Genomic DNA, 24,303 nt, shown 5'->3' on the forward strand with positions numbered 1-24,303 from the left:
TTTATAGATCTCTTACATGAAAAACTTTATACACTCTCGAATTATTCTCTTCCTCTCCTCTACGAATCATTAATTACAAAATATTTACATTGTAATGCTATATGGAAAATGGTGTGTACTGAGAGATACAGTACCAGGATTGTTGAGATGCGAGATAGTATGAACTTCATTCTCCTGCAAATTTGTCAGCGCAGTAATAACAAGTTGCACTTGACGCGAGTCTTCTTACTGAACATAAATTATACCGAAAGTTCAAGAGTGCACTTCTGCGGTTGTGTCTTCGGTTCCCGCGGATTGGACCGATCTAGGAAAGTAAAAATTATCCGAAGGATACTCAAACAAATGCGAGGTTACCAAACCGGTCAGACTTAGCTTAATTTGAGATGTTCCTCGACGTTACAGTCATTCGTTTTGAGGATTTCACAGAATCCTTAAGAATCGCCACAAATAAATATACGCTGTCATTAATATGATTTCGTCGATATCTCAATTTGATTCTTTCGCCGCGGAAACCACATGTACGTGCAACACAGTTTTGATCGTCTCGACAGTAGAAATAACGTCAATATTTTGTCAAAGAAATGTTCTCTTTAATTTCCAGTTGTAGCATGTAATCCAAGAGAGATTACAAATCTGTCAAATGTTAAATCGCTACCGTGTCTCTTAGTAAAACTTCCAACTACTTCACAAAAATAGCCTCAGATTGTCTTTTATCTTTCCTTTGTTACCCTAAACACGCTCTAGATGATCTATAATTCGCCGGTTGAACAGACGCTGAATGAAAAAGAATCGTTTAAATTTACAAATGCGAGTATTATATATAAAAATACAAGCGATTTCTACGTCAAATGAAAAGCACGAAACGGTAAATAGTTTTGCTCCGAATTCTCGAGTTATAGATCGTCTAAAACAGACGGCTCGGAAAACCGGATGCAACCGACATTCTCCGATCCGAGCGAAGCGGCATCTTAACGTAATGAATATGTTTAAATTATCATGTAATATGCACTCACGGAATTCACTGTGTCGCGCGGTGAAATTCAGTTTACAATGCAAGAAATCTGTAACGAGCATAGGAGCGCACAGTGCATACATCGATAAAGAGAGATCACAGATTAAAGCCGTCGTCTTCGAGGCTCCGAAGACGTATGAGAGAAAAGGCTGGCTTGTAGCGGTCGTATATCGCGCACTAAGCTGGCAATAAATCGAAGTCGTCTGACACGTGCACTATCGGCACGTGAACGTCTTCTATCTGCGGAGTCGTCTTAGATTCGCACAGTCCGACCTCCTTCAACTTCCACTCCCAGTGCATCCGCTGAACGGCGTGCAGCGATTCCGCCTCGTTGTGATGTCTCATCACCATACCCTCCTGAAATTGATCATTAATTAGTAGTAAAGTAATGATAAGTATCTATACATAGATATTTGCTTGTGAGATGTTTTAAAGTAAGGAAAAATCAAACAACCCATGCCTGTAATAAATCTACGATTGGTTTAGCGTTTCGTTCGCGATATTTCGGGAAATTTACGCAGTCGTATTTTTTTCGAATTTCACTCTCCTTACCTTGATCTTTTCCCACTTGTCGTCCACGTCTTGAAGCCAACTTAAGAACAATCTCCCGTTGTATCTGCTTCTTGCGTTCCTATCTTTCTCTTCTTGTTCGGGAGTAATTACGTTGTAAACCTCTTCGTCTTTGAGGATCGTGCAGACGGAGAAGGGAAGGGACTGATTGGCGAGCGCCCTGGCCGCTCTACCATGTACCCGAAGAATCTCTTGCTCCACCGACAGGACCAATTTCTCCTTCTCGACCACGTGTTGCATCCTCAGGTGATACCGTTCCTTTTCCTGATCGATGTACAAATCCTTCATAGCTCCGTGGAGACCAACCGGTGGGTTAACATTCGGCTCTTTCGCGTTTCCAGCCAATACGTATGTACAGCGATTCATCAGGTAGTCCTTGAAGCCTTGAGGAGGCTTCGGCTGAACTGGAAACAGACCCTTCCGTCTTCTCTCGATCTGCAAGAAATATCGAGAATGTCAGTTTTATATTGATACAATAGACAGAATGATAATTAATACCAATTATAATTCATAAAATATAAATTTTTCCAAATATAATTAGAAAATATCATCTGTCTTTGACTGTCAGCAGATCTGTCTTACAATCTCCGATTGCACAAGCTGAAATTTCTCTTGTCTAAGCTTACCACCGATTTGTTGCTTTACCTGCTTTCTGATATTGAGAAACAACTGGTAACAATTGGTGATGGGTTGATCGTGCGGATGAACTTCCGGTCCTGTGCTGGTAGTTTCGGCCGCTTCATTCGCGGCGGCGGTAGCCGCAGCCTGCTGCGCCTCCTTGCTGGGCTTCATTTTCCTTTTCCTGGGATGAAGCTCAACAGGCGGTGCCGGCGTGCTCGCGTTAGACGCCGCGTTCGATGGAGCGTTGCTCGAAGAATTGTCAGAGACTTCTATGCCGCTGTCCTTCTGATTCTTCCCGGGAGCGTCCGTGCTCTTTTCCGATTTCTCTACGGTCGCGCTGGATTTGTTGGAGACGGTTCCCGTGCTCGCGGACTCGGACGAACTGGATTTACCGGCGTCGGATCCGGTTGTCTCCGGCGTCGGCGAGTGATGCCTCGTTTGCTGCGGCGAGGAATTGTTCGAACGGTCTGCCGCAGTGTTGACGGGTAAAGGCGACGAGTTGGAGTAATTTCCGTTGCCCGACGAAGGCGTGGTTTCCTTTGGCGCTGCGGTGCCGTTACCGCCATTCCCAGTTCTGCAATGACACCATTTTCAAAATGTGTAAATAATTGCAAACATTGAAAATGTACATCTTCGCTTCTCCTCTTTATCTGGAGAAGCGTCTTTAACTTGCTTTGCAGTATATAATAAATAAATAAATAAATATAAGATAAAGTAAAAATAAAATATTAACAATACAATAAGATAATACAAACGTATCAACACAATATTGTGTACCATAAAAAGTCTTTAGTCGTATATTAAATATGCATCCCAAACTCATTAGCTGAGACCAAATAATTCATTTCCCATTGACTATCGTGAATTTTGCAAAATGGCGCACGACTTTCCCGCTCAATTTCGCCAGTTCCACCCGCACACCGCGACTTCCTCGGCAATCGAGATTAGTTCGGGACACCTTGTGTAACGAAAAAATCAAATATAAAATGAATAATCCATTCACACGACTTTCTTCTTACCTGTGCGAACTTCTCAGAACTCTTTGATGGTGAGTCGACCTTTCCTCCCCGTGCAGAGCCCCGCTGAAGTCCTTCTTGTCTTCCGTTTTCACGCTGACGCCACCCTCTGTAGGACTGGTCGTTCCGCTGGCCGACTGACCCTGATCTTTATCCGTCGTCGAGTCGTTGCTGTTCGAACTGGCGACCACATACGGCAACTGATGGCTCCTGCTCGCCGTGTTCTTGCCGTTCCGGTTGCCCTGTTCCTGCTCCGACGTGGTGCTCTGCGGAATGACGATCTTCAGAGGCGGCACTTTCGGAGCGGAATTCGAATCCGAACACTTCGATCGATCCTCCTCGCCGTCGGACTCCGTCGACGCCGGAGTGCCGGTCTTCGTGTTCGTCGAGCCGGGGGTGCTCGAAGGTTTCGGGCTACTCGCCATCGAAGAGGTACTGGGACTCTTCCTGTCCGCGTTGATGGAACTCGCGCTTTGATTACCCTTGCCGGACGCGTTCCCGGATCCTTGTTTGCCCGGCTTTGTGCACTGCAAATTATCCGAACGTTACAATATAATACAACAACAACACGTTGAATGCCGTGGTGGTCAGCCGGTGGTGCCCAGCATTACGATGCTACTGCACGAATCTTTACCGAATGATAAAATAATAATAAATTAATTGGATCTATTCGAAATTGAAAGGAGCAAGAGACAAGATGCAAAGAGCACACATTGTAGAGCAAGCTTTACCTTCTCACTGGCACCAGCGGCATTTCTACCGGCGCTCTGCCGGCCCGTCGCGCCAGCCTTCGTGTTCTCCTTCGCATTCTCGGACTCCTTTCGCTTTTTGCGACGGTTCTCCTCGTCCTGCTCGTCCGCGTTGTCACCCTCGAAGGCTCGCTTCGTGGACGGCGACGTGGTGCTGGCGGCGGCGGCGGCCTCGTCGGTGCTCAGCGGCGCCGTCGTCGTCTCGCCAGTGGACGTCGACGAGCCACCGGCTGCGGCGGACGCGCCACCGCCGCCGCTGCTACCGCCGGATACCTGGCTACCCTGCGAGCCACTCGAGGGCTTGCCACCATCCTTCTCCTTGTCCGGATTCGGCGACGAGCTCGCGCCCCTCACCGGCGTCGGCTCCTTCGAGCTCTTGAACTCGTAGACGTCACCGCTGTCGGCGGACGAGGCCGACGCGTTGCCGGACGACGTGCTGCCGGAACCGGCATTCGCGCCCGCCGACGACGCGCTGTTGGCCGGCGTCTTCGACGAAGTCTCCATCTGACCTTGACCCTGCGCACCCGTCGTTCGTCGTTAGAAATCGTCGAGATCGGTGTCAGCGAGTTATTCAATCAGCATCACACTGCGATCTTTTCTATTTTTATTTGATTTCTTTCATGCCTTCTTTTTTCTCCGCCGGCAACTTTCGTCGCAACGTGTTATTAACTCCCAGTGATTTGTGAAAAAACTCGATCTATACAAATCTGCTGATTGCTCAGTCGGTGTTCAGTCGTGACTGCGTTACCGTTTAACACACACGACACACTTCACCGCCTCGTCCGGCGGACGGTGAGAATTTAGTTTTTTTTTCTTCCACTAAAAGTCGGGAAGAAAATCGAGCGGCAAGAGAGAAGAAGTCGCTTTGCATTTCATTGAGATTCCGTAATATTCCACGACGAGATCGAGGAGTGGGATAATCTCGCGCGAGGTAGATAAATGTAAAGATAAATGTAAAGTGCATTTTCAGCGATGATAATCGAATAATCTCGACGCAATACCCGGTTCCTGGATAATTTTACTCCGAAACTTTACGTTCCCGATCATTCGGAATTATCACAACGTTTCCTCGTTATCATTCCGCGCCTCTGCCTCTTATCGTCGCAAACTGTCCCGATATATACGGCAACGGCATCAGCGAGAGATACCGAGGAACCGTGGGGGAGGCCGCGGAAAAGTTTCCGAACTGGTCGCGGACAGCGAGCGTCGAGACCGGTCCTTCGACGGTGCGACACCGGAGCTCGCGATGAAGTTACAAAGAGAGCGAAGTTCCGCGACCGGTTGTTGTCGCTCTCTCGTTTTCGGTTTGTATACCTGTGCGCTCATGCCGCCCTGACGGGAGTTCGCAGCACCACCCCCTCCTTTCTTCTCATCCCTCGTGCCTCGCACCTGGTTGAGCCGGAGCGTCACCCTCGGCGAGCTTCCAGACTGCCCGGTTCCCGATCTGTCGACTGCGAACGAAGAAAAAGAAGCTGGTTAATCGCGAGAACAACAACTCGAGGAACGTCAGGGGGCAGGAATGCTTTCCACGAATGCGCGGTGTGCACCGTCTCCGCCGTCGTGGTACCACACGCGCGCGTTAAAGCGGGAGAAATACGAAAGGGAGGAGGAGGAAGGGAAGAAGAAGTGGAGGTGGAGGACGAGTGGAAGGAGAACTACGGGAGGAAGAGAGAGAGAGAGAGAGAGATGTAGCAGGGAATGCTCCGCGGTTGCAATCATCCGGGGCAGGGAGCCGTTAATCAAAGGGGGAACCCTGGGAAAAACGAGTTCCTCGAAGAAGGTGGGGGTTCGCGATCGATTCATTAGCGGCCTCTTACCGGGGCCGATCGCGTTACAAGAAGGCGTGCGTGCCATTAAAAAGTCCTTCATCGAAGGTACGCGCGAAGGGCGTCATCTTCCTTCGTCTTCGCCCGATGGCTCGCGAAGTTAACAGGAATATCGAGTGAAAGAGAAAGAGGAGCGCGCCCGTATCTGCAAGGAAGCGCGGGACGATCGGGTAAAGTCGGAGTTTGCGATGAAATTCCCGAACTGAGAATCCTCGAGGTGTCATTCGACGGGGGATGATAATTTATCGAAAATCGCACCCACAGTGGAAGTAACAAGAAAAATACGGCACGCAAGATGGGTGTTCCGAGAACGTGGATAAAAAAGGTGTGTGTTAAGAGATATCAAGAAGTATAAAGGAGGATAGGTGCATTGCAATGGCGACCGGGACTTTTCAAAGCGATTTCTCGGCAGAGACTCTCCTTTTCCTCTCCCCGTCGGCGAACACCGAACGGAGAGTGACTTTTAGTTATGCCTACGGGAAATGACTTTCTCGGAAGCCCTCAAGATGGACACTCCAGCCGTACAACACACTTCAACGGGACAACCGCGTTGGGGGCGACGCGGCGTGTTGCAGCACACGCGAGGCAGAGAGTCGCTTCGACGGAGTGCCGTCGCGCGAGGTAATTTTGGTTTTGAGTCGAAATAATTTTATGATCCTGGTCATTGATCGTAACATCCCCTCTCCGTTTCGCACGTGGGCAGGCGGTCGTGCCAATGGGACTCGGCGAGCTGACGGATAACGTCCCGAAATAAATCAAATCGTTGGTCAATGAAGTCGCGGCGCGGCTGCTCTCTCCGTCTCTGTTCCTCCACCTCCGTTGCCGCCGGGAGCGGTTTCCAATTAGTCGAGCGCTTAAGAATATTCACCGGAAAACGGAAACAAATGCAGGGGGCAATCTCACCGGCGAAATTAACACACCGGCGTTGTCAACAAAGTGGAACTCCTGTCGCATCCTGCACGAATCCACCGCGCGGAAATTTCAACCCGAGCCGTAAAAACTCCGATGGGAACGAGACAGTGTCGTGACAATTTTCCGCGATTCGCGGCAATTTTTACGAACGATCGGGGATCGCGATATTTCCCAGTCGCTGTCGAGAAACGGGAGACCTCGTGGAGGAATTTTGATTAAAGATTGTTATGAGTATAGTAGATACGTAAGAATAAAAGAGCTCGTCGATAACATTCTGATTACATTAAGTATCAATACAAATACGGCAGTCTGCACGAATCGTGCTCGGTCGATCGCAGTGAATCTCTGTGAAAGCGCGGAAAGTGAAGTAAGAAAGATCGTTTTTGCTTGACTGCAAGCAACGCACGCATACGGTGGTTTCATTTCAGCACACCGCGCCGAAGGAAAAAAAAAATCCTCAATCTCGCTACAAATTACAGTCATTTTCGGAGCAAACCGTATGTTTTTCTTCTCTTCTTTTGTCGCTCGGACAAACCAGTAATAACAATATGTATATGAGAGATTATCGACGACAATGTGGCACAACGTTCGCTACAAGAAATGGCTCTCCCGGCTGTAATTACTTCACCGTGCAATTACAGTCACAGACATCATACACTTTTTCTCAGTGCGTGCTGTCGTGTGTAGCTGCTGCCGCGGAACGGGCGTGGATTCTCTCCGGTTCGTGCTGAGCGAAGTACACTCGAAACACACGTCTTTTACGTTCCACGCGAAATACTACCGGAAAGATTATTCGTATTTATACTGGGGAGAGAGAGAGAGAGAGAGAGAGAGAGAGAGAGAGAGAGAGAGAGAGAGAGAGAGATCAAGTTGCAGAAATATATTAAATGCGCGAAGGGGAGATACGTAGAGCATGCAGCATATATATAAATGTATATAAATACACACGCACACACACCCACACACATATCGCCCTTCTGCTTCCTATACGAGATTCGTTCGGCGAGCACGGAATCGCCGATACGTTAACGACTATCAAACGTGGTTTTATTTATCAGTCCAGCTGCTAATCAGTCCGCAGATAAAGCGGTCTTTTATACAATTCGACGAAGCCGGCATACTGGGTCGACCGGCGAATCTGCCGTACGATTTATCGAATGACGACGACGGTATGCGCGAACGCGATCCCTGGCTTCCGCCGAGGCGAGAGGAATTCCCCAATTCCGAGCCGAGATATAAGCTCGCGACTGTTTGTTGGATTCCAACCGAAGTTCATGCCGCTCGTCGGACGAGTATCCCAGCTGTACTGTTCGACGAGTTCCGTGAGTAGACTCGAGAGATGATGGTGATGATGGTGAATCATCGATGATGCCGCCGCCTCGCTACGCGGATCCCGGGGAGGTTCCGCCGGCGAAGAGAGATTCGCTCTTCTCGAGCGGAGCTTCGCAGGTGCGAACGGACCATCGAGTCCTTTCTCACTGTTAATTCCACGCGGACTTCGGCGGTGCCGTGAAATATTTCTCGGCGTTTTAAATTATCACGACGTCGAACCGGAGCGAGAGAAGATTCTTCTCGTCCTGCGCGATGAGTAAGTCTCGCTATCGGAATATACCTTCTTCTTCCGATCTCTCGTGATTTATATTATATATAAGGAATAAAATAATTAAATGAAATTAAACAGATAATATGTAATGAAAGAAAGAGCAGGCCTAAAAATGAAGCGGGTAGTTCCACTTCACTCCGCGCGCGCGAGACCTCTCTCGTGATTATCGCGCGGAGGAACGCGGCAAAATAAATATATTTATCGCCGCAATTCTCTCTCTCTCTCTCTCTCTCTCTCTCTCTCTCTCTCTCTCTCTCTCTCGCGTTGTAAATAGCGGCTAATCGATATATCTGTTTGGGTTACGACCTCGACAGGTTCGAGAGCAAGATTCGAGATTTTTCACGCGCGATAACAGCAACGTAGTATTTTCGTCGAGGCTACGCGCTTGCGACGGAGGTTCATTAACTTATTCCGACTGGCGATAGAGATAATTCGTGCGACAACGACGACGACGACGAGCGGTAAAAGAAGAGCCCGATCGGCCCTTGGCTCGACACACACACACACACACATATATCCGATGACGCCAGCGGCGCGCGCGTTATCGCCGCGAAATTATAACCGCGGCTGATCGACGTCAACGAACAATGTCGCACGTGTACATATTGAGTTTTACACGGGAAGCGTGCCGAGGCAGAGCCGCCGCTTTGGTCCATTACGTCAAGAATCCTACGAAATGTCGTCGTCGTAACAAGCAACAATCCTTCGATCCGACGAATATCCGGCGCGTTATCAATCCTTGGCAGCAAACAACATGTTTCTACTACCTTCGTAGTAACAAACAATGTGAAACGGTGTGAAAATCGCGAGCATAGCTGCGAGAGAGCGAATAAACACGGTTCGAAACGGAAGGACGAACTCTGGAAAATGGAAAATCGCGAATCGCTACCGAAACTTTCGCGGGGAGCAGTCGCAGACGCGACGTTGACTGTTGTTAAACGGAAGAGGAAGGAGTCCCCTCGCGATATCGACGCGCATTGATAATGAGATAATTGCGGAGCGCGAAATGATTAGAGAAGCACCGCCGCCGAGCCGAAGATGAGAGTCGAATACCTCTTATCGCAGGCGGCCGCTCACACGGGGCGACGGCAAAGAAACTGCTGCACGCTCCTCTCGCGCCGCGTGCATATTTATAATGACGCCGCCGCCGTTGTCGCGCCGCTGATGGTGGCATCGATTACAACAAGCCATCGTCAATCAGCGAGACGATGACGAAACGGCGCGCGCGCCTCAACGAGAGAATCAAGGTCGGGCGGAATACCTCTCGGTGAAGCGTGCAGACGCCGTTTCCTCTTACGGTCCTCGCGGCTCCTATCACCCGAGAGATTAGCATATCGTTTCCAGCCGGAGAGCTATCCGAGACGAGAGAGCAAATACGCTTCGCGGATGAGCCAGTCTCTCCCTTCCCCTTCCATTTCTTTCTTTCTCTCTCTCTCTCTCTCTGTCTCGAGTATCGAAAGCGTTAAATCACCTTGCACTCGACGACACGTGTGCGACGACGTAGTGACTTTCAATCGTCGGGAATGACTAATGAGCTATAAGTAATCGTTCTAACGGAGGCGGCGCACGGTTCGACGGAATGACAGTGCGATTGAGAGGAAGAAGGTAAAATTTCCACCGTCTCCGCGAGAAAGAGAGAATGAGAGAGTACCCGAGAGATTGAACTCACCGAGATTACGCCGCTCGGGATCGCTGGAGGAGGCCGTAAATCGTATCCGCAGTCTGGGCCGTTTAATGCCATTAACTCCGACGAGCTCTCGTGGGCGACGTTAAATGCACTTTTCGCAGCTCCGTCTCCGCTCGCTCTCTCGCCCACACCTCCACCTCCTCGATGTATCAATCTCGCGCGCGCGACAGATACCGCTCGGTGTCGAGAACAGGCTTGGCGGCCGAAAACGCTCGCTTCGGAACGAGCGTCTCGAAAGTGGAGGATGATTTGATCAATAGTGATGTCTCGCGCGTAATAACGTCCACCGAACGGTGTGTAATCAGCCGAGCCGATATCACCCGTCGTCGCAGTACCACGGGGAGAAGGGGGGGAGGGAGAGAGGAGTTCCTACTACAAGAGCGCGATATCGGCGATCGCTCGCTCGCGCACGCCGCGACACGCAAAATGGTGTGTTGCTCCGCTGCAGCTGAGCTTAGACCCCTTTCAGGAGGTGCGATCACCCTACTGGTGTCGATGGACGCAGCCAGTGAGCGCAAACGTGTCCCACGTACTTGCCAGTCAGCGTTCTCCCTCTCCTCGGTCCTTCCTCCTCCACCTTCTCTCCTTCGTCGACTCGTCCTCCTCCCCCTCCTTGCCACCTTCCTTCCTTACCCGCGACGCCGAGCGCGCTCTTTGTATTATCTCGCTCGCTCGCGTCCTCCGTGCCAGCGAAAAGACCAGAAGGTGGGTTGTTCCTCCTCCTCGAGGCTCATCTTCGGCGCGTTAGTTAGTTTAGCCCCGACGCGACGCCTAACGCAACGCTGCGATCGCCTATTCGCATGGCCGTGAGGGAGCGTCGGGCCGAGTCGAGGTAAAACCACGTGGTCGATCGACGAGAAAAAGAGAGAGACTAGGAGAGTGGAGAACGGGACTCCCGAATCGACGGGTTTTGATGTCGCGGTCGTTGCTGCACCGTGCAGCAAGCCGGGACACGCGAGACGAGGAAGCTCACCTCGATGACGACCGCTGAATTCGTTCGCTCAGACGCGACTGTGTCGCCGCGTCTTCCGTCTCCGGAGTCACCTCAAGAGCGGGTGAACTCGCGTCACTCCCTGAGAATGTCATTTCTCTTATTAAGCGTTTCTGCATTCGCTCCCTCGGTATTATTACACCGATCCGCGCGTTCTCGGAGACGTTAGTTGAAGACCAAGAGAGAAAGGGCACAACTCTGCTTCTTTCCTCGGCGAGAAATTGAATTGCGGACGCGCGTAAGGAAGGAAAACGCGAGATGCGATCTCGACTCGCGCGAAATCGCCACGCTGGATTCCGATGACACGCTCCCGGTGACTTGCGAGACTTCGTCGCGCTCATTACATCGCAGCGGCGGTGCCCGTCGGTTGTTCCCGCTGAAAGTCCCGGCGCACGCGAATCGAATGTGCAAAGGGAGAAAATAAGAGGAGGAGGAGGTTACCGTGACACGCTCTCGACGGACGAGGTTCACCCGGGCGACTCGTTTCGCGAGAGATCGCCTCGCGCTCATATATGGGGAGACCAGTCTCGTCTTCGTTCCTTCTCGTTTCCTCGCCTTCGTCATCTCCACTTTAGTCGTCGGACTTTCGCGCTAGCCGACGCGTGCTTTAACCCTAGCATTACTAAACTATCCTGCGGCTTGCGTTGTTATCAGTCATTCGTGAAAAATTACGAGACTGAAAGGAAACATGCGATAATTTAGAATATTTATATTGGATAACAGAAACTTACGTTATTAATGTTTATGATAATTAGACTTGAGAATGATGAAAAATTAAGAGAACGATTATTCAGCACAGCCCGAACACACGTTGACATTGTGAGCACGATATGTATATTGTTATTTTACAGCTGATGTAAAAGTTGGTTGTCATCTTTCTGAACTTGCATGGGTACAGAGCGCAAGCTGTTAATATGGACCTTGATAAGACGTCGTCATTTTTATGACAGTTTAATGATCTAGGGTTAACGACTCTTTACGATAATAAAACTCTTCATCTTCGCAGACTTTTTATTCGTGCGAACAGAGTAAAGACCTGAGGATCGATTGTGTACCTTCGTCGACTTTTCTCACCTCTCGTATTTTCATCTCGTGTGAATAAATACGCGATCGTTTCTTTCTTGCAATGTTCGCGGACAGCAGCCATCTCTCTGTCGGTTAAATGTTAGCAACGGTCAACATTTTGGCAGAAGGTACGCTGCTCGTGACGGACGCATCAGCACAGTGAAGGCGGAGATCGAGTAGAGATCCACCGTTTCGTAATTATTTCAATGCGCCGCGTTGACCTGATTACATCGAAACTGCATTTTTGTTTTTTAATAACTACCTCTTTTATTCTCAACTGATGAGATAACGGGACAACTCCGCCGTTTGTTTTCCTACGTCGGATGATGGTTCAAAATTAAACCGAGTCGCCACTTCCAAATTCGACCCAGTTACAATTTCAAATTACAGATAGACGAGGGAGCAGACGAAATCGACTGTTAGCTTTAAAAAAAAAGAAAAACAAAAAAACAAAACGGCACGAATAACATATAAACGATAACATAATGTATACAAGGTTCCTGAATATGAAGACAAGATAAGCGCAGAGAGATAACGCGGAAAGACGAGCGAGCGAGAGCGAAGGCGGGAAAGAAAGAAAGAAGAAAAGAAAGAACGAAAGAAAGAAAGACAGAGAGAGAGAGATCTCGACGGTAATAATTATCACGAGCCGTGTCGTTTTGGAGGACTCACCTTTATTTTGCGGTGGTGTCCTCCGCATTTCACAGGGGGCTCCACTGTCCTCGGCGACGTGCGGTGCAGCGGCTGCGGCACTCCCGGCTGCGCGTTGCTGCTGTTGGTACTGGGTGTTGTGCTGTTGGTAGAGCGGCTGCTGTTGCGGCGGCGGCTGTTGCTGCTGCTCTTGCTGCTCGCTCGACGGCGCTGCTGAAGCGGCCGATGACGCCGCTTGTGGTGGTACGGCGATCTCGGCAGGAGAGCACGGGCTGTCAGGAGCGGCGGCTGCACTCTCGTCAGGTGGCGAGCCGGCGGCGCCTGCAATGTCTGTTCCTGACGAATGTTAATTAGAGGCAACGATGACGACGAGCAAGTCCACCTCCGACGTTTCGTTCCGCGTTCGTCCCGCCACCCGGACACGCCGAAACTTCGGGGGGTACACTTTTTTGTCTCAGTGCACGAGGCGAGTACAATGGCACGCCGCGGTAAAAAGTTATTACGATCTCTCTCTCTCTCTCGCGGCGGGTTTCTCGTTGCGACGATCGTCGTCGTGAGCGCGGCCTCGAGGGAGCGGGTTTCGGTTTCTGTTCTTAGGAGTAACGATGCATGTTCGCGCTCGGAAAAGTGCCGACGAAATCGCGGTTCCTCGGATCCCACCACCTTCTCCCGATCTTCTATTTCCCGATCGTTCTTCTCTGTTCCGCCCGATAACCCTTCGCGGGACTCTACTCTCGATCGGATCAATTGATCGGTCTAATTGGCAGGAGCGGACTGCACGCGCGAGCAGCGTGAGGACGGTGTCGCGACGGTGTTGTCCGACGATCGCTCCAGCGACGCTTCTTCGACGTGTTGCGATCGACGGATCGTCGTCATCATTTCCCCGGGCCCGTCGTCGTCGTGCTCTCCTCTCGCTTCCTCCTGTCGATACACGAGCGAGATACCCGCCGATGCGTTCCCCGACCGTCGTGATCCCGCCACCCCTTCAAGCTTCCGGTCGGCTTTCGCCCGATCACTCCTCCACCCCCCGCCGCCAGTGGCCGTTCGCCACTGTCGACGACCCGGACAGCCTCTCGAGCGAACTCTCCCCTACGAGTCTCGCTGGGACTGCTGGTAGCGCGCGAGACGGGAGGTTTGTCACGCCGACTCGCCTTTCAAAGCACGCGCGGCGACATCTGACGGTCCGCTTGAGGAAGGTCCGTACGCGGAACGCGCCCGACACTCTCGCGAACGCGGTCTCTCGCCAACTGGTGGCCATGTTGAACGGCCGCGAGGACGACGACGACGACGACGTCCGGACGCACTCGGCTACGCTCGGCTGCCGTTCGCCTCCCCCTTGCCCCTCCCCGCGAACTACACCCACGAGATGCACACGACGCATACCTCAATGCGAGGCAGTAGCGCGCGCGCGCGCGCACGACAGCCTGCAGGGCCGCCGGTGGTCATAGATCGTTTTAGGTTAGGACGGGAGGGAGAGATGAGCCCCTTCGAATCGATCTTATTTATGCTACCCTACTACACGACCCGCTCCGGCGGAGCTACTTTTCTCGCGTCCTCTTAATCGGCACTCGAGCATCGATGATCTCTCTCGACTGCTCCGGGTTATCCCGGGAATATTATCTGAATGTCCGATGCGCCAGACGGTATCCGGGACGATTGGGAAATCAGATGTGTCAATCGGCGCGGTGTTCTACGCCGGATGAACGACGTGGAAATAAAATAACGCGACGTCTATTTATATATCGGGTGTATCTGGCGGCGATCGCTCGCTACACCGTCGGCTCACCTCGTGCGTCCGTTCCTGTGCTCGACGCACCAGCCGCATTATTGCTTATTTTCCGATTGTGCCTCGCGCCAAATAGAACCGTAGAAGTGTACGAGAGGTGCCTAACCATGTCTCTCTCTCTCTCTCTCTCTCTTTCTTCGGGGAAAACTCGATTGAGGTATCTTTCGCGCAGTCGAGGGAAGCCCTGTGAGTTTTCTACGGAAAACACTCCGCGAGTCCTTTTTTTCTCCCCCCTTCGCCCCTCTACTTCTCGGCCACGTGAGAAGAGCAAGGAAATTCCGAAAACGCAAGCGAGAGAGAGGGGGACGGCCGCCCCGATCGTGTCGGTCTCTTTGGCGTCCAACGACGACGGTGGTGGATGCAAGAGAGACGAGACACGCACGTCCGCTCGCTCGCTCGCGGGATATTTACACACGCGAAAAGCAACGTGTCTGGTCTTCTCTTAAAGGGGATAGCAACGGTCGCGGAAGTTGCTGCGGGCGGGCGATCGAGCCGCTCTTCTTCTTCCTTTTGTCGGAACGACGATGTCACTTTATGCCATCGATCGCGCACGGTTCTCCCCCCTCCCCCTCACCATCTATCTCTCTCGGTGCATCCTTTCGCGCTAGTCCTTAAACACAGATCGCTCCCTGTCGACGGAAAGACCGTTCGTCGGTCGTCTCTACCGGTGCACGGTAGCTCCGTGCCCTTCTCAGCAAGAGCGATGTTAACGTTTGTATAAACGCGGTGCTATATCAGCGCGACGACGCGTCGGGTTCACCGTCGACGAGGATAATAAATCCGTTTAACCGAAGCGAAGAGAGCCCGGAAGAAGAACTTGGCAGCGACGTACTCCCCTTTCGATCGATTCGACTTTTTCTCATTATATATCGCACGCCACGCACGTTCATGTCATTCGCAAATTTGCGATTCGCCACTTGGAGGAATTCAAAGTTCAGGCAGTGAACTTGCGATTACCGGAGAATTAACGATGAGATTAGAATGAACTTCTGCATGACACATGTTTGGCGATTGAATTGGAAAAAGGAAAGCCGAAAGAAAAAATGTTGGAAATCAGTTTGAAGATACCCCCCCCCCCCCCNCACGAATGTAAATGCAGAACGCAAATACAAGCTGATAGAATTTCGTCGTTACAGCGAAATTCAATTAATAATTCCACAGGAAGAATCACGAAGATATCGGGAACGTTTTACCAAGCGTCCTTCGATCGTTCGCTTAGGACGTTGCACACATTAACAATTCATCGCGAACCAATAAGCGTCACGTCACGCCGAATGCTCCGGCGTCGCGTGTAACTTTGTATCGCGGAGCAAATCAATGAATAATTAATTCGACGAGTGATCGTGAAAAACCGACAGCGGACCGACCGGCCTTCGTGATGACGATAACGGGCAAGAAGAAATACGAGAATCCTCCGAGGATGAACGCCACAAAGGGACACCGACGAGCGTTCCCCGTGTCTCTTTGTCGCCGCGTACCGACGATAAAAAAAACCGCATCGCTTAAGCATCCCGACTATGCAAGGAAGTCACGCGGTGGTTAACGCCTCTTCCGTTCAGAGCTGTGAAGTAAATGTTACGGTGGAACCCCTCGAAGTAAAATGGGAACTTTTGTTCGTGATTACTTCGTCGAGAATACGTGAAATGTATTAAATTTATGTAAAACTATTTCCAAGAATGATAAAGAATGAGTATACTGGACCATAAGGAGCCAAAGCACAGATAATTATATGTGTTTTCTGAGGCATACTCAGCACATACGTCACTGCACGCTGAACAATTTCATCCTTCCACGTAATGATAACATTGAAATATATTAATATTAAATATTGAGTCGCAAAACGTCTGAAAGGGCGCGCCCGAAGTATCGATTTTCATCGACATTATTTTTCCTCGTTCGAAGGCCGGATCTCTCGGGGAGAGAGGGAAAAAAAACCGATTCAATGCATCGGGTCTTTCACGTGCAAAATATAGAAAGAGTGATATTTTCAAACGTAATGAAGAGATAATCATTTCTGAAGTGATTGCTGAATTTTATTCAACGGGACACACACACATTCACCATTCGCTCGGCCCGATCACAAACCTGCGAGATACCATTGAGTTTCTCGTTACACGTATCTCGGGTTAATTAAAGGAAGCTACGTGAGCCTACAGTTTCCCGCATCGATATCGGTTTTCCGATTCGCACGGAGTCGGCAAGGAAGTCACGGGAGGGAGCGGTTCGCACGCAAAAGAGACACGGACTGTAACTAATGCAGAAATTACACCGTCGTATGCGGCATGCATGCATGGGAGCGACCCGAAAGGGGTTGTTGCAGGTCGGCCTTACTTTAGCGTGTAACATTTTTCTCAAAAGCTCCGCGGCACAACAAGCGACGCATTACGCGACAGAGAACGGCGTACGTGCACGGCTTTTACCTCTCTCGCAGCCGTCGTCTATCCCCTTTAAGCGACACGGGCGGCGCCCGACATCGTCTCTTCCCCTCTCGGCCGTTCCTTCAAAACTTCATTCATTTCAATAACATTAAATAGCGGAGTCGTAGATATGATCGAATCGACACGGCGCGACACGCGAACGATCCTACCTCGCGATACGGCGACGTGGTAATTTCCTCTTCGGAAGGACCGAGTCGAAAACATCATCACCGGGTGGTTATGTGCGGGTTTCGTCGATTAATTTCGCAAAAACGCCGTAAAGAAATATTCCACGGGATTATGCCGTCAAATTACAATCGTACGATAATCAAAACAGTCCCAGATCGGTCGTAAAAAAAAAAAAAAAAAAAAAAAANCATTGGGCAGAGAAGAGATAAATAAAAATACAGTAATCAAAAGACTCTTCCTGGGTATGTGCTTTTCTCGATTAAAATATTGATGTCGAACGTAATAACGGTTCGGCGAAATAAGCGCAGGTGTCGATCGAGAATTGACTCGATTCACGAGCTCGCAAGAGGAAGTCGGAAATCCGACGTTGACGTCGAGACCTCGTTTTCGCCTCGTTTCGAAGAAGCGTGCAGAACGTCGAGGATTCTCGCAAACACATCATTAAAATCACCCACGGGCGAGAATTTCGCATGCTTTAATTAGGATCACGTGAGATGTAGGACGCGTTATCGGACGCGCGTGCAATAACTTTGACCCAACGATGCCGCGTTGACTCTAGGGTCACTTATCGTCCTGATTATGCGATTACCGCGAGGAGAACGAGCTTGTGGAAATTAGGAAAAGACCGCAGGCTGGCCAAGAATGTCCGGTGGTGGCCAGATGGCGGAGAGAGAGAGAGAGCAAGAGAGCCATTGTTCAGCTTTAAGCCGAGATCTGAAATTCTCCCTGGAAACATACCGGATTTGTCGTCGGTTCTGTCTCAGGTGATGCAGGGCCGAGCTTTTGCGGCGACTTCCTCTTCGCGAGACGTTCCTGTGCTAAGGAAAAAACTGCTCGAGTGGTCAGACGGTAGAAGCAACCGGCCTTCTCTCTCTCTCTCTCTTTTTGTGTGTGTGTGTATGAATGCGCATCGCGAGTTGCACGAGCATAAAAGTCCGCGAACCTGTTTTCTTTCTAACTGCATGTCACGGTTTTACAAGTCTAATCATGTAATTTTTTAATATATTTATTTTTCATTTTTTTGATATTTTTATTTACTTATTATTTTAAAGAGATTTTAAATCTTGTAAATTTCGTTGGTTACGATCGTTGGCTCAACTATCGTATGTGTGTCACTGACGTTGACACGATATTGCTTCGATATTGCTCCGGGGATTTTAATTGACGAGTTTTTGTTCATTTATATTTATTATCTCAGCAATTCTTGTTTGCGTGACAATGTTATTTCCCGATCTGTGAGTTTGCTCGCGAAAATTTGCGCGATAGAGTTATGGATTTCGGTTTACGAGGATGGGATATCTATTTCCTAATGGGGTTCCGCTGTCTAGTAAAAAGCAATGTTTACCGGCACTATGTTCTTTCCGTTAAAATCAATATCCTATCGTGCGAGCAACAAAGAGACGCGAAATTGTCAAAATTCTCGCGACATTAAAATCGCTCGGGCGAGCGTTAGAATTTTTTTTCACATTCAAATCAACGCCGCAGCATATCCAAATATTTCTTAATTGACAAGGAATGCTACCGCTTTCGCGACTTTGCGAAGAACAACTTCTAGCTTTCTTAACAATCAGAAATAATCGCGGTAGATTTGGATCTCTGCTGATTTTTCTGTCGTTAAACAAAGAAACGTTTCGATGTTCGTGAAGGGAAAGAAAAAATTGTTTGAGATCGGCAACTTCAACTGAAGCGGAAATAATTAAGTACTAATTAGAGACAGAACGAACCTGCGTGGCGCCGATTTAATATTACATCTGTCGTCACGTCATACCTCGCAAGATAATGTACGCACATGCATCTACGCACACATACATACGAAGTGCAATTTACTCGTTTGCTAGTTTTCTCGCTCTATCTGCTGCCTATCTCCCCCCCTCTCCCCCCTCTCTCTATCCGTACTGGCCTCAAAAAGCACTCCGCACGCTTGCGGCCCTGTCTCGAGTATTGATCTGTACAAGAGTTGTCTGCCACCCCTCCCGTGCCCAATGGTAGATGTTTCGTCTCTCCCTCCCGTACCACCTCAATAATCCCACAACAAGGATGTCGTGCACCTGTAGACTGAAGTTGTCAGTGAACAAACTAGCTAGACATTTCGTACTGGCATATCCCCCTCCCCCTCTCTCTGTGCCCCCCCTCATTTCATCGTGTAGATACAGTAATTTGTACGCGGTGCATACGCCACACGTATCCTTATGCGATTGGACGGCGCGAGAAAGGTTTAAAAGCGGACTCTATGACCTAGAATTATGGAGCTCGTATCTATTTTAACTCCGTCGAAATTGCAACAGCAATTATAGCGAGAAGGATTAATCGCAGGGAAGATCGAGAGATCCGCGGAGATTTGCACGACGGTTTGCGAGCGAAACTCGCGCACTCCGATTTAGTTTTTAACAAGGAAAAGTGAAATGTAAATGAGCGATTTGCGATAGAAAGCAAGTCAATTAACCCGAGCGTGCGACCAGCTTGCTGCTGCTCGACTTTTCACCGCGTTGGCTGATCGAGAAAGAAAAACAAGAGAGAGAGAGAGAGAGAGAGAAAAAAGAAGGGAGAAGAGAAAATGAAAGTAAAAATCGACACGCGAGTCGAGCGGAAAATATACACGCCAGTTTTTAGCCTAAGCCACTGTGGATGATTACGCTGCGAGCAAACGTGGTTCGATCGCGACCGAAGAACACGAACGGTCTCGACGTTAGAATGAAAAAGGGAAAAGATTATACGGTCGGTCTGAAACGCTCTGCATTACGCAGTTCAAGACCGTTCGCTTCATCCATCTCTCTCGACTGTGGCCTGTTTTTTGAGCCGTCCCTGGATCCCTCCTTTCGTCCGGAATTTGTGATCACTCGTATATATTAAGCGTTTACTTTTTTCTTCATTTATATAGTTCACTTTCCCACCCACGCAGTGTTTGAAAGCCAGTCCCCTTCGTAGCACGAAATAATAGAAAACCCGCCGTTTAGTAGCTTTCGATCAGTTTCATTCTTTCTCGTTTTGCGTCTCGTTCCTTTGTATTCGAAGGTAGACCTTGGAGGACTACTTTAAGTTGACACGTCGTCTACGGTGCAACGCCCGCCGGCTTGTCTTCACCGGAATTTTATTCCACAGACACACGCTTCTGGATGACAAACATTTCAAATAAGCGCCCAGATGCGCTGATAATGACTATTTAGACGCGTTGTTTAAAGGGAGGATACCGTCGTAAATCGGCAGGTAGCGAAAAGAAGATGCGAATAGCTCTCTCGACTTTTCCCGAGAAGAAAAAATGTGCACACAAACACCCGTTTCTATGTCTTATCTAAGACGCGCACAGCGAAGAATTAAACTCGTTTAATAATGACGAATAATGTGAATGAGCGCGGAGTCCGGCTGAGTTACAGCGTTTAGGAAGGTCGCGCACCGTCGATTTCATTTATCGACCGAAGTAACGTGCGTAGGAGGGGTAACCGACCCTTGGGAATGCTGTTTTCTGGGGTGAAACAAAATCGCCCACCCGACTAAAAGGACGCACGTGAAACCGAGTAGGTCCGAGGAATGCGACGGAATATCGAGGGACCGGCGAAACCGAGCGAAGCATTTCGACACGTCACAACGATCATCGGGTGCTTTTTATTTGGTGACACGAGTTGACATCATTTTGTCTTTGTTTCAAATTCAATAAACAACAAAAATAGGGATGATGCTTGCGTCGACTTGCATCACTAAATGGAAAGCACCTGTCGACGATCAATTCGTTATTCCCTTCTCATTCCCGGAGTATTTTTACTCCCGCGACTCGGCGGTGGACGCGTTCCGACAGAAAAGAATTCCATTTTTCCTTTGTCTCGCGAGGTTCATTGTACGCACCACGCATCGCCACATATGCCCTAATGACGCACATTCGAGCACGGACTCACCATTTGTTTCCTTGGAGGCGTTTATATCGTAGCCGTTCACGAGAATCTGCCGCACACGAAAGTCCTCCTTGCGATTGATCGACGTCTGAACGGGAGACTCTCCATTTTTATTGGACCAGCGACCCTTCGCACCACGCTGTTGCTGTAACGACGACGACGACGACGATGACGACGACGACGATGACGCCGACGATGACGATCTCGACGATGTGGTGTTTGTTGTACTTGTATTTTCCGAACGAGTTCCTCCTGTTTCGTTAAACAAAATATCATGTTAAATCGCATATATATACGTTAATATATATAAGCTTAATATATATGAATTATATGAAATGAGTTTTAAAGACAATATCTGCAGAATAAACTAATTCATGACAGCAAAATTACTGTCATAAATGCATTTATAGGTTCAATCTGCTTTTTCTTTAAACATTACGGAACATATCTGCGAAATGTTGGATCTGTTCTTTCTCGCTGAATCACACTTATACAACTTAAAAAGAAACTATATTTGAGTTAATTGTAACTCACGAAACAGCAACATACACTGGAGGAGAAGAATTTAAATCATGAGAGCGTATCGCGATCTTCGCTCGGCCCGACGAAAGAGATCAAGCCTATTTAATAAAATCCCACACGTAGACCGGAAGGAAACTACCGAAGTGACCGGGAAATAATTCGTTTCCGCGGTGCGAACCTCCGCAAGCGCATCGTGCGCGCGACGAGAGGTCGGTTATCGCGAGTTTACCGGCGATCGGTTCCCGGTGAAGCGCGACATCTCGGCTCAGCCGGGAGCGGGAACTTCGATATGTCAATTACGCGTCTCCCTCCGCCGCCATTCCGATCGACTCTCTCTGTTGGCGCGCGTCGAACGCGTGGTTGGCCGGCCTGAGAGCATGCGGTCAGGCGGGCAAAGCTCGTTCGAACGAAGTAACTAGGGGACGGGGAGGAAGGGGAGGAGGGACCTCCACGATTCCGCATTCCTTCACTTTTTTGCCGCACAAACCGCGCGATTCCCGCGGAGCCGCGCGGAACTCACGTTGAATTGGTCCTGCGCGATATCCGTTTGTCGATCGCGCCGAAACGCGCTGGTCATGGTACGTTACCGTCATCGTTGACCCGATGATGATGGCTGCGACGAGCGCGAGATCAATCAATTAATCACAGAAGTCGCGCGCGGCGGCGTCGATGCGACCCACGCGCGAGGAAAGCGCGCGCGACTTCACGGCGGTTGCGCCGCGACCACCGTGTGTGGCTCGCTTCGCGCCCGTCTCGCCAACGAGAGTCCGTCGAGATCTCACGCGCGATTCATCCGTCTGTTTAATTATTCTCCCTCCTTCTCTTTCTCTCTCGTTCATTTATTCGCGTTCATTTGTTCATTCATCTCCGTTCATTCCTCTTTCCTCCTTGTCACGCATTCTACTTTTCTCTCCTTCTCTCTCTCTCTCTCTCTCTCTCACGTTCACTCGCACACACGCTCTATCTCGCTTTCTCACCTGGTAACATCTCCTGAGAAGTCATTTGCAAGATTAGCGCGAGCTGTTGCCGCTCGGACATCCGCGCTGGGTAACCGCGGATACGACCGTTACTGCCTGCGGGCATTCCGTCCTCATAACTCATATAACTCGCGGCACTGAAAACGCGGATACGTATACGTGGTGGAACGTGGACGTCGTCGTGGACGACCACGATACGAGACGAAAGTTGTTAATGATGAGACGCGGGAGTTACACTCGCGCTCAGAAGAGACACCCGGTGACGAGCAACGTTCCGGGCGTACGCGGCCCCGCCGCGCGGTGGGACCCACCACGAGTGAAGATAACCTTAAAATCGCACGGTCGGTTCACGCCATTTTGACCTACCGAGCTCGCACAGACACGCACGGGGCCGACATCAGTGGCGACGGCGACGACAACAACAACGGGCACGACGACGGTGGTAGTAGTGGCGACGATGACGACGCGGGCACGCACGCCGCGACGGCGGCGGCCGATGATCGCGCACGACGTACGCACGACGGTACTCGCGCGGCGCGCGTTGTTACATAGACTGTCGCTTCCCGGGCCGATGATTTGATTTCGCGACGCGACATGTGTGTGCGTGCGGGGGACCGCTCGCTTCGAAAACGAGATTCGCGACACTGATTCCGGGGGGGACACGGGTGCGCAATATGACGCAACGTAACGTACAGGAGAACGCGCGGTATACGCCGCTAGGCAGAACGAGAGTGCGTTGGCACGCCTGCGTTCCACGCGCGCGCGCCGCGGGAATGTTTGAATTTCGCCACGCGCGCGACACTCGCGTTCCCGCCGAGCAGCGACGAGCCGAGTCGCTGCCGCAGCTCGTGCCGCCGACTTCCAGCCGTACCGGCCGTGAGTAATTACGTTAAATCGCGCGTATTGCATATTTAATTGGTCGAGCGTACAATGTCGCCGGGTAGAGTGGCGCGAAACGACGATGCGAAAGTGCCGTTTGAAAGGTCTCGCACGGAATATTCGGACGATCCGGGACTGAGATGCACGTAGCCATATTCTGTCATTTCCTCGCTAGCCTAGATTGTCGTTGCGCAGCTTTTCTGTTATTACCTGCGCAACGATAACGAAACTGTTGTTAAAGGTCACAGAATAGAACTAACTGGTCTGTTCTTTACAGCTGAACTGGCTGCACTTAGTTCGAGAAAATTACATATACCGAAACGTGAGAATCTCGTACGTACGCTTCGTACACTTCAATGTATGTAAATTTCTTGAACTCGAAGACCAATCATCGCGGCTAGAACCTTGGCAGAATGGCTGGCTTGTAATTTTAAGGCAAATGTCTTATGTCCCATATCTTCGTCTAAATCATTGTTTACTTTTTTACCATATATATTTTTACTATGTAATAGTTATATTATTATTATATTATAATTGCTATTAATCATAGACAGAATGGCTCTTTAGTTTAAGACTACAATCACAAGACAATTATTGTGCGTAAACAAAGGTTTAAAGCAAAAAATGTTGTCAATTGATAAATCAGCCATTCTGATGAGGCCCTTAAAAATCATCTTTGGTGAGCATCGAGTTTCTCGCAATTACAGGTTCTGTGGGCAATTTGGAGAATAATTTTCAGTAACTTTCAAATAAAATACACTTCAAATTAAGTGAAGAATATTATTTTCTGATTTTGTGTTTTTCGACCGGAGTTTTCTTGGTCACAAGCGCTTCACTCTCGAATCACACGAAAATTCAACCTTATCTTGGTTGACCCCACCACTTCGTCTTCGTGGTAGGAAGAATCGATTCCAAATTGCCGCAAGTTCTGCGGAGCGAGGAAGAC

The 24,303-nt window shown here is 49.7% G+C and overlaps 1 protein-coding gene across 4 annotated transcripts; it reads right to left on the minus strand.

The window, feature by feature from the left end:
• Nucleotides 1-41: 41 nt before the first annotated feature.
• LOC106748420 (sericin 1) lies at nt 42-24,303 on the minus strand. 4 transcript variants are annotated; one of them, XM_014626907.1, is made up of 9 exons: nt 22,479-24,303; nt 20,983-21,231; nt 12,725-13,033; nt 5,283-5,419; nt 3,951-4,484; nt 3,223-3,746; nt 2,228-2,777; nt 1,565-2,017; nt 42-1,369 (listed from the first exon to the last, which is right to left on the minus strand). In XM_014626907.1, the coding sequence occupies exons 1-9, from the start codon at nt 22,600-22,602 to the stop codon at nt 1,190-1,192; spliced, it is 3,060 nt and encodes a 1,019-aa protein (XP_014482393.1). In that variant the 5' UTR covers nt 22,603-24,303; the 3' UTR covers nt 42-1,189. The 4 variants fall into 4 exon arrangements, with proteins under 4 accessions (XP_014482393.1, XP_014482392.1, XP_014482394.1 ...); XM_014626906.1 differs by having other exon boundaries at nt 12,725-13,039; XM_014626908.1 differs by lacking the exon at nt 12,725-13,033.

This window comes from Dinoponera quadriceps, unplaced genomic scaffold, assembly GCF_001313825.1.
Source record: "Dinoponera quadriceps isolate SergipeBrazil2010 unplaced genomic scaffold, ASM131382v1 scaffold2183, whole genome shotgun sequence".
Lineage (NCBI taxonomy): Eukaryota > Metazoa > Arthropoda > Insecta > Hymenoptera > Formicidae > Dinoponera > Dinoponera quadriceps.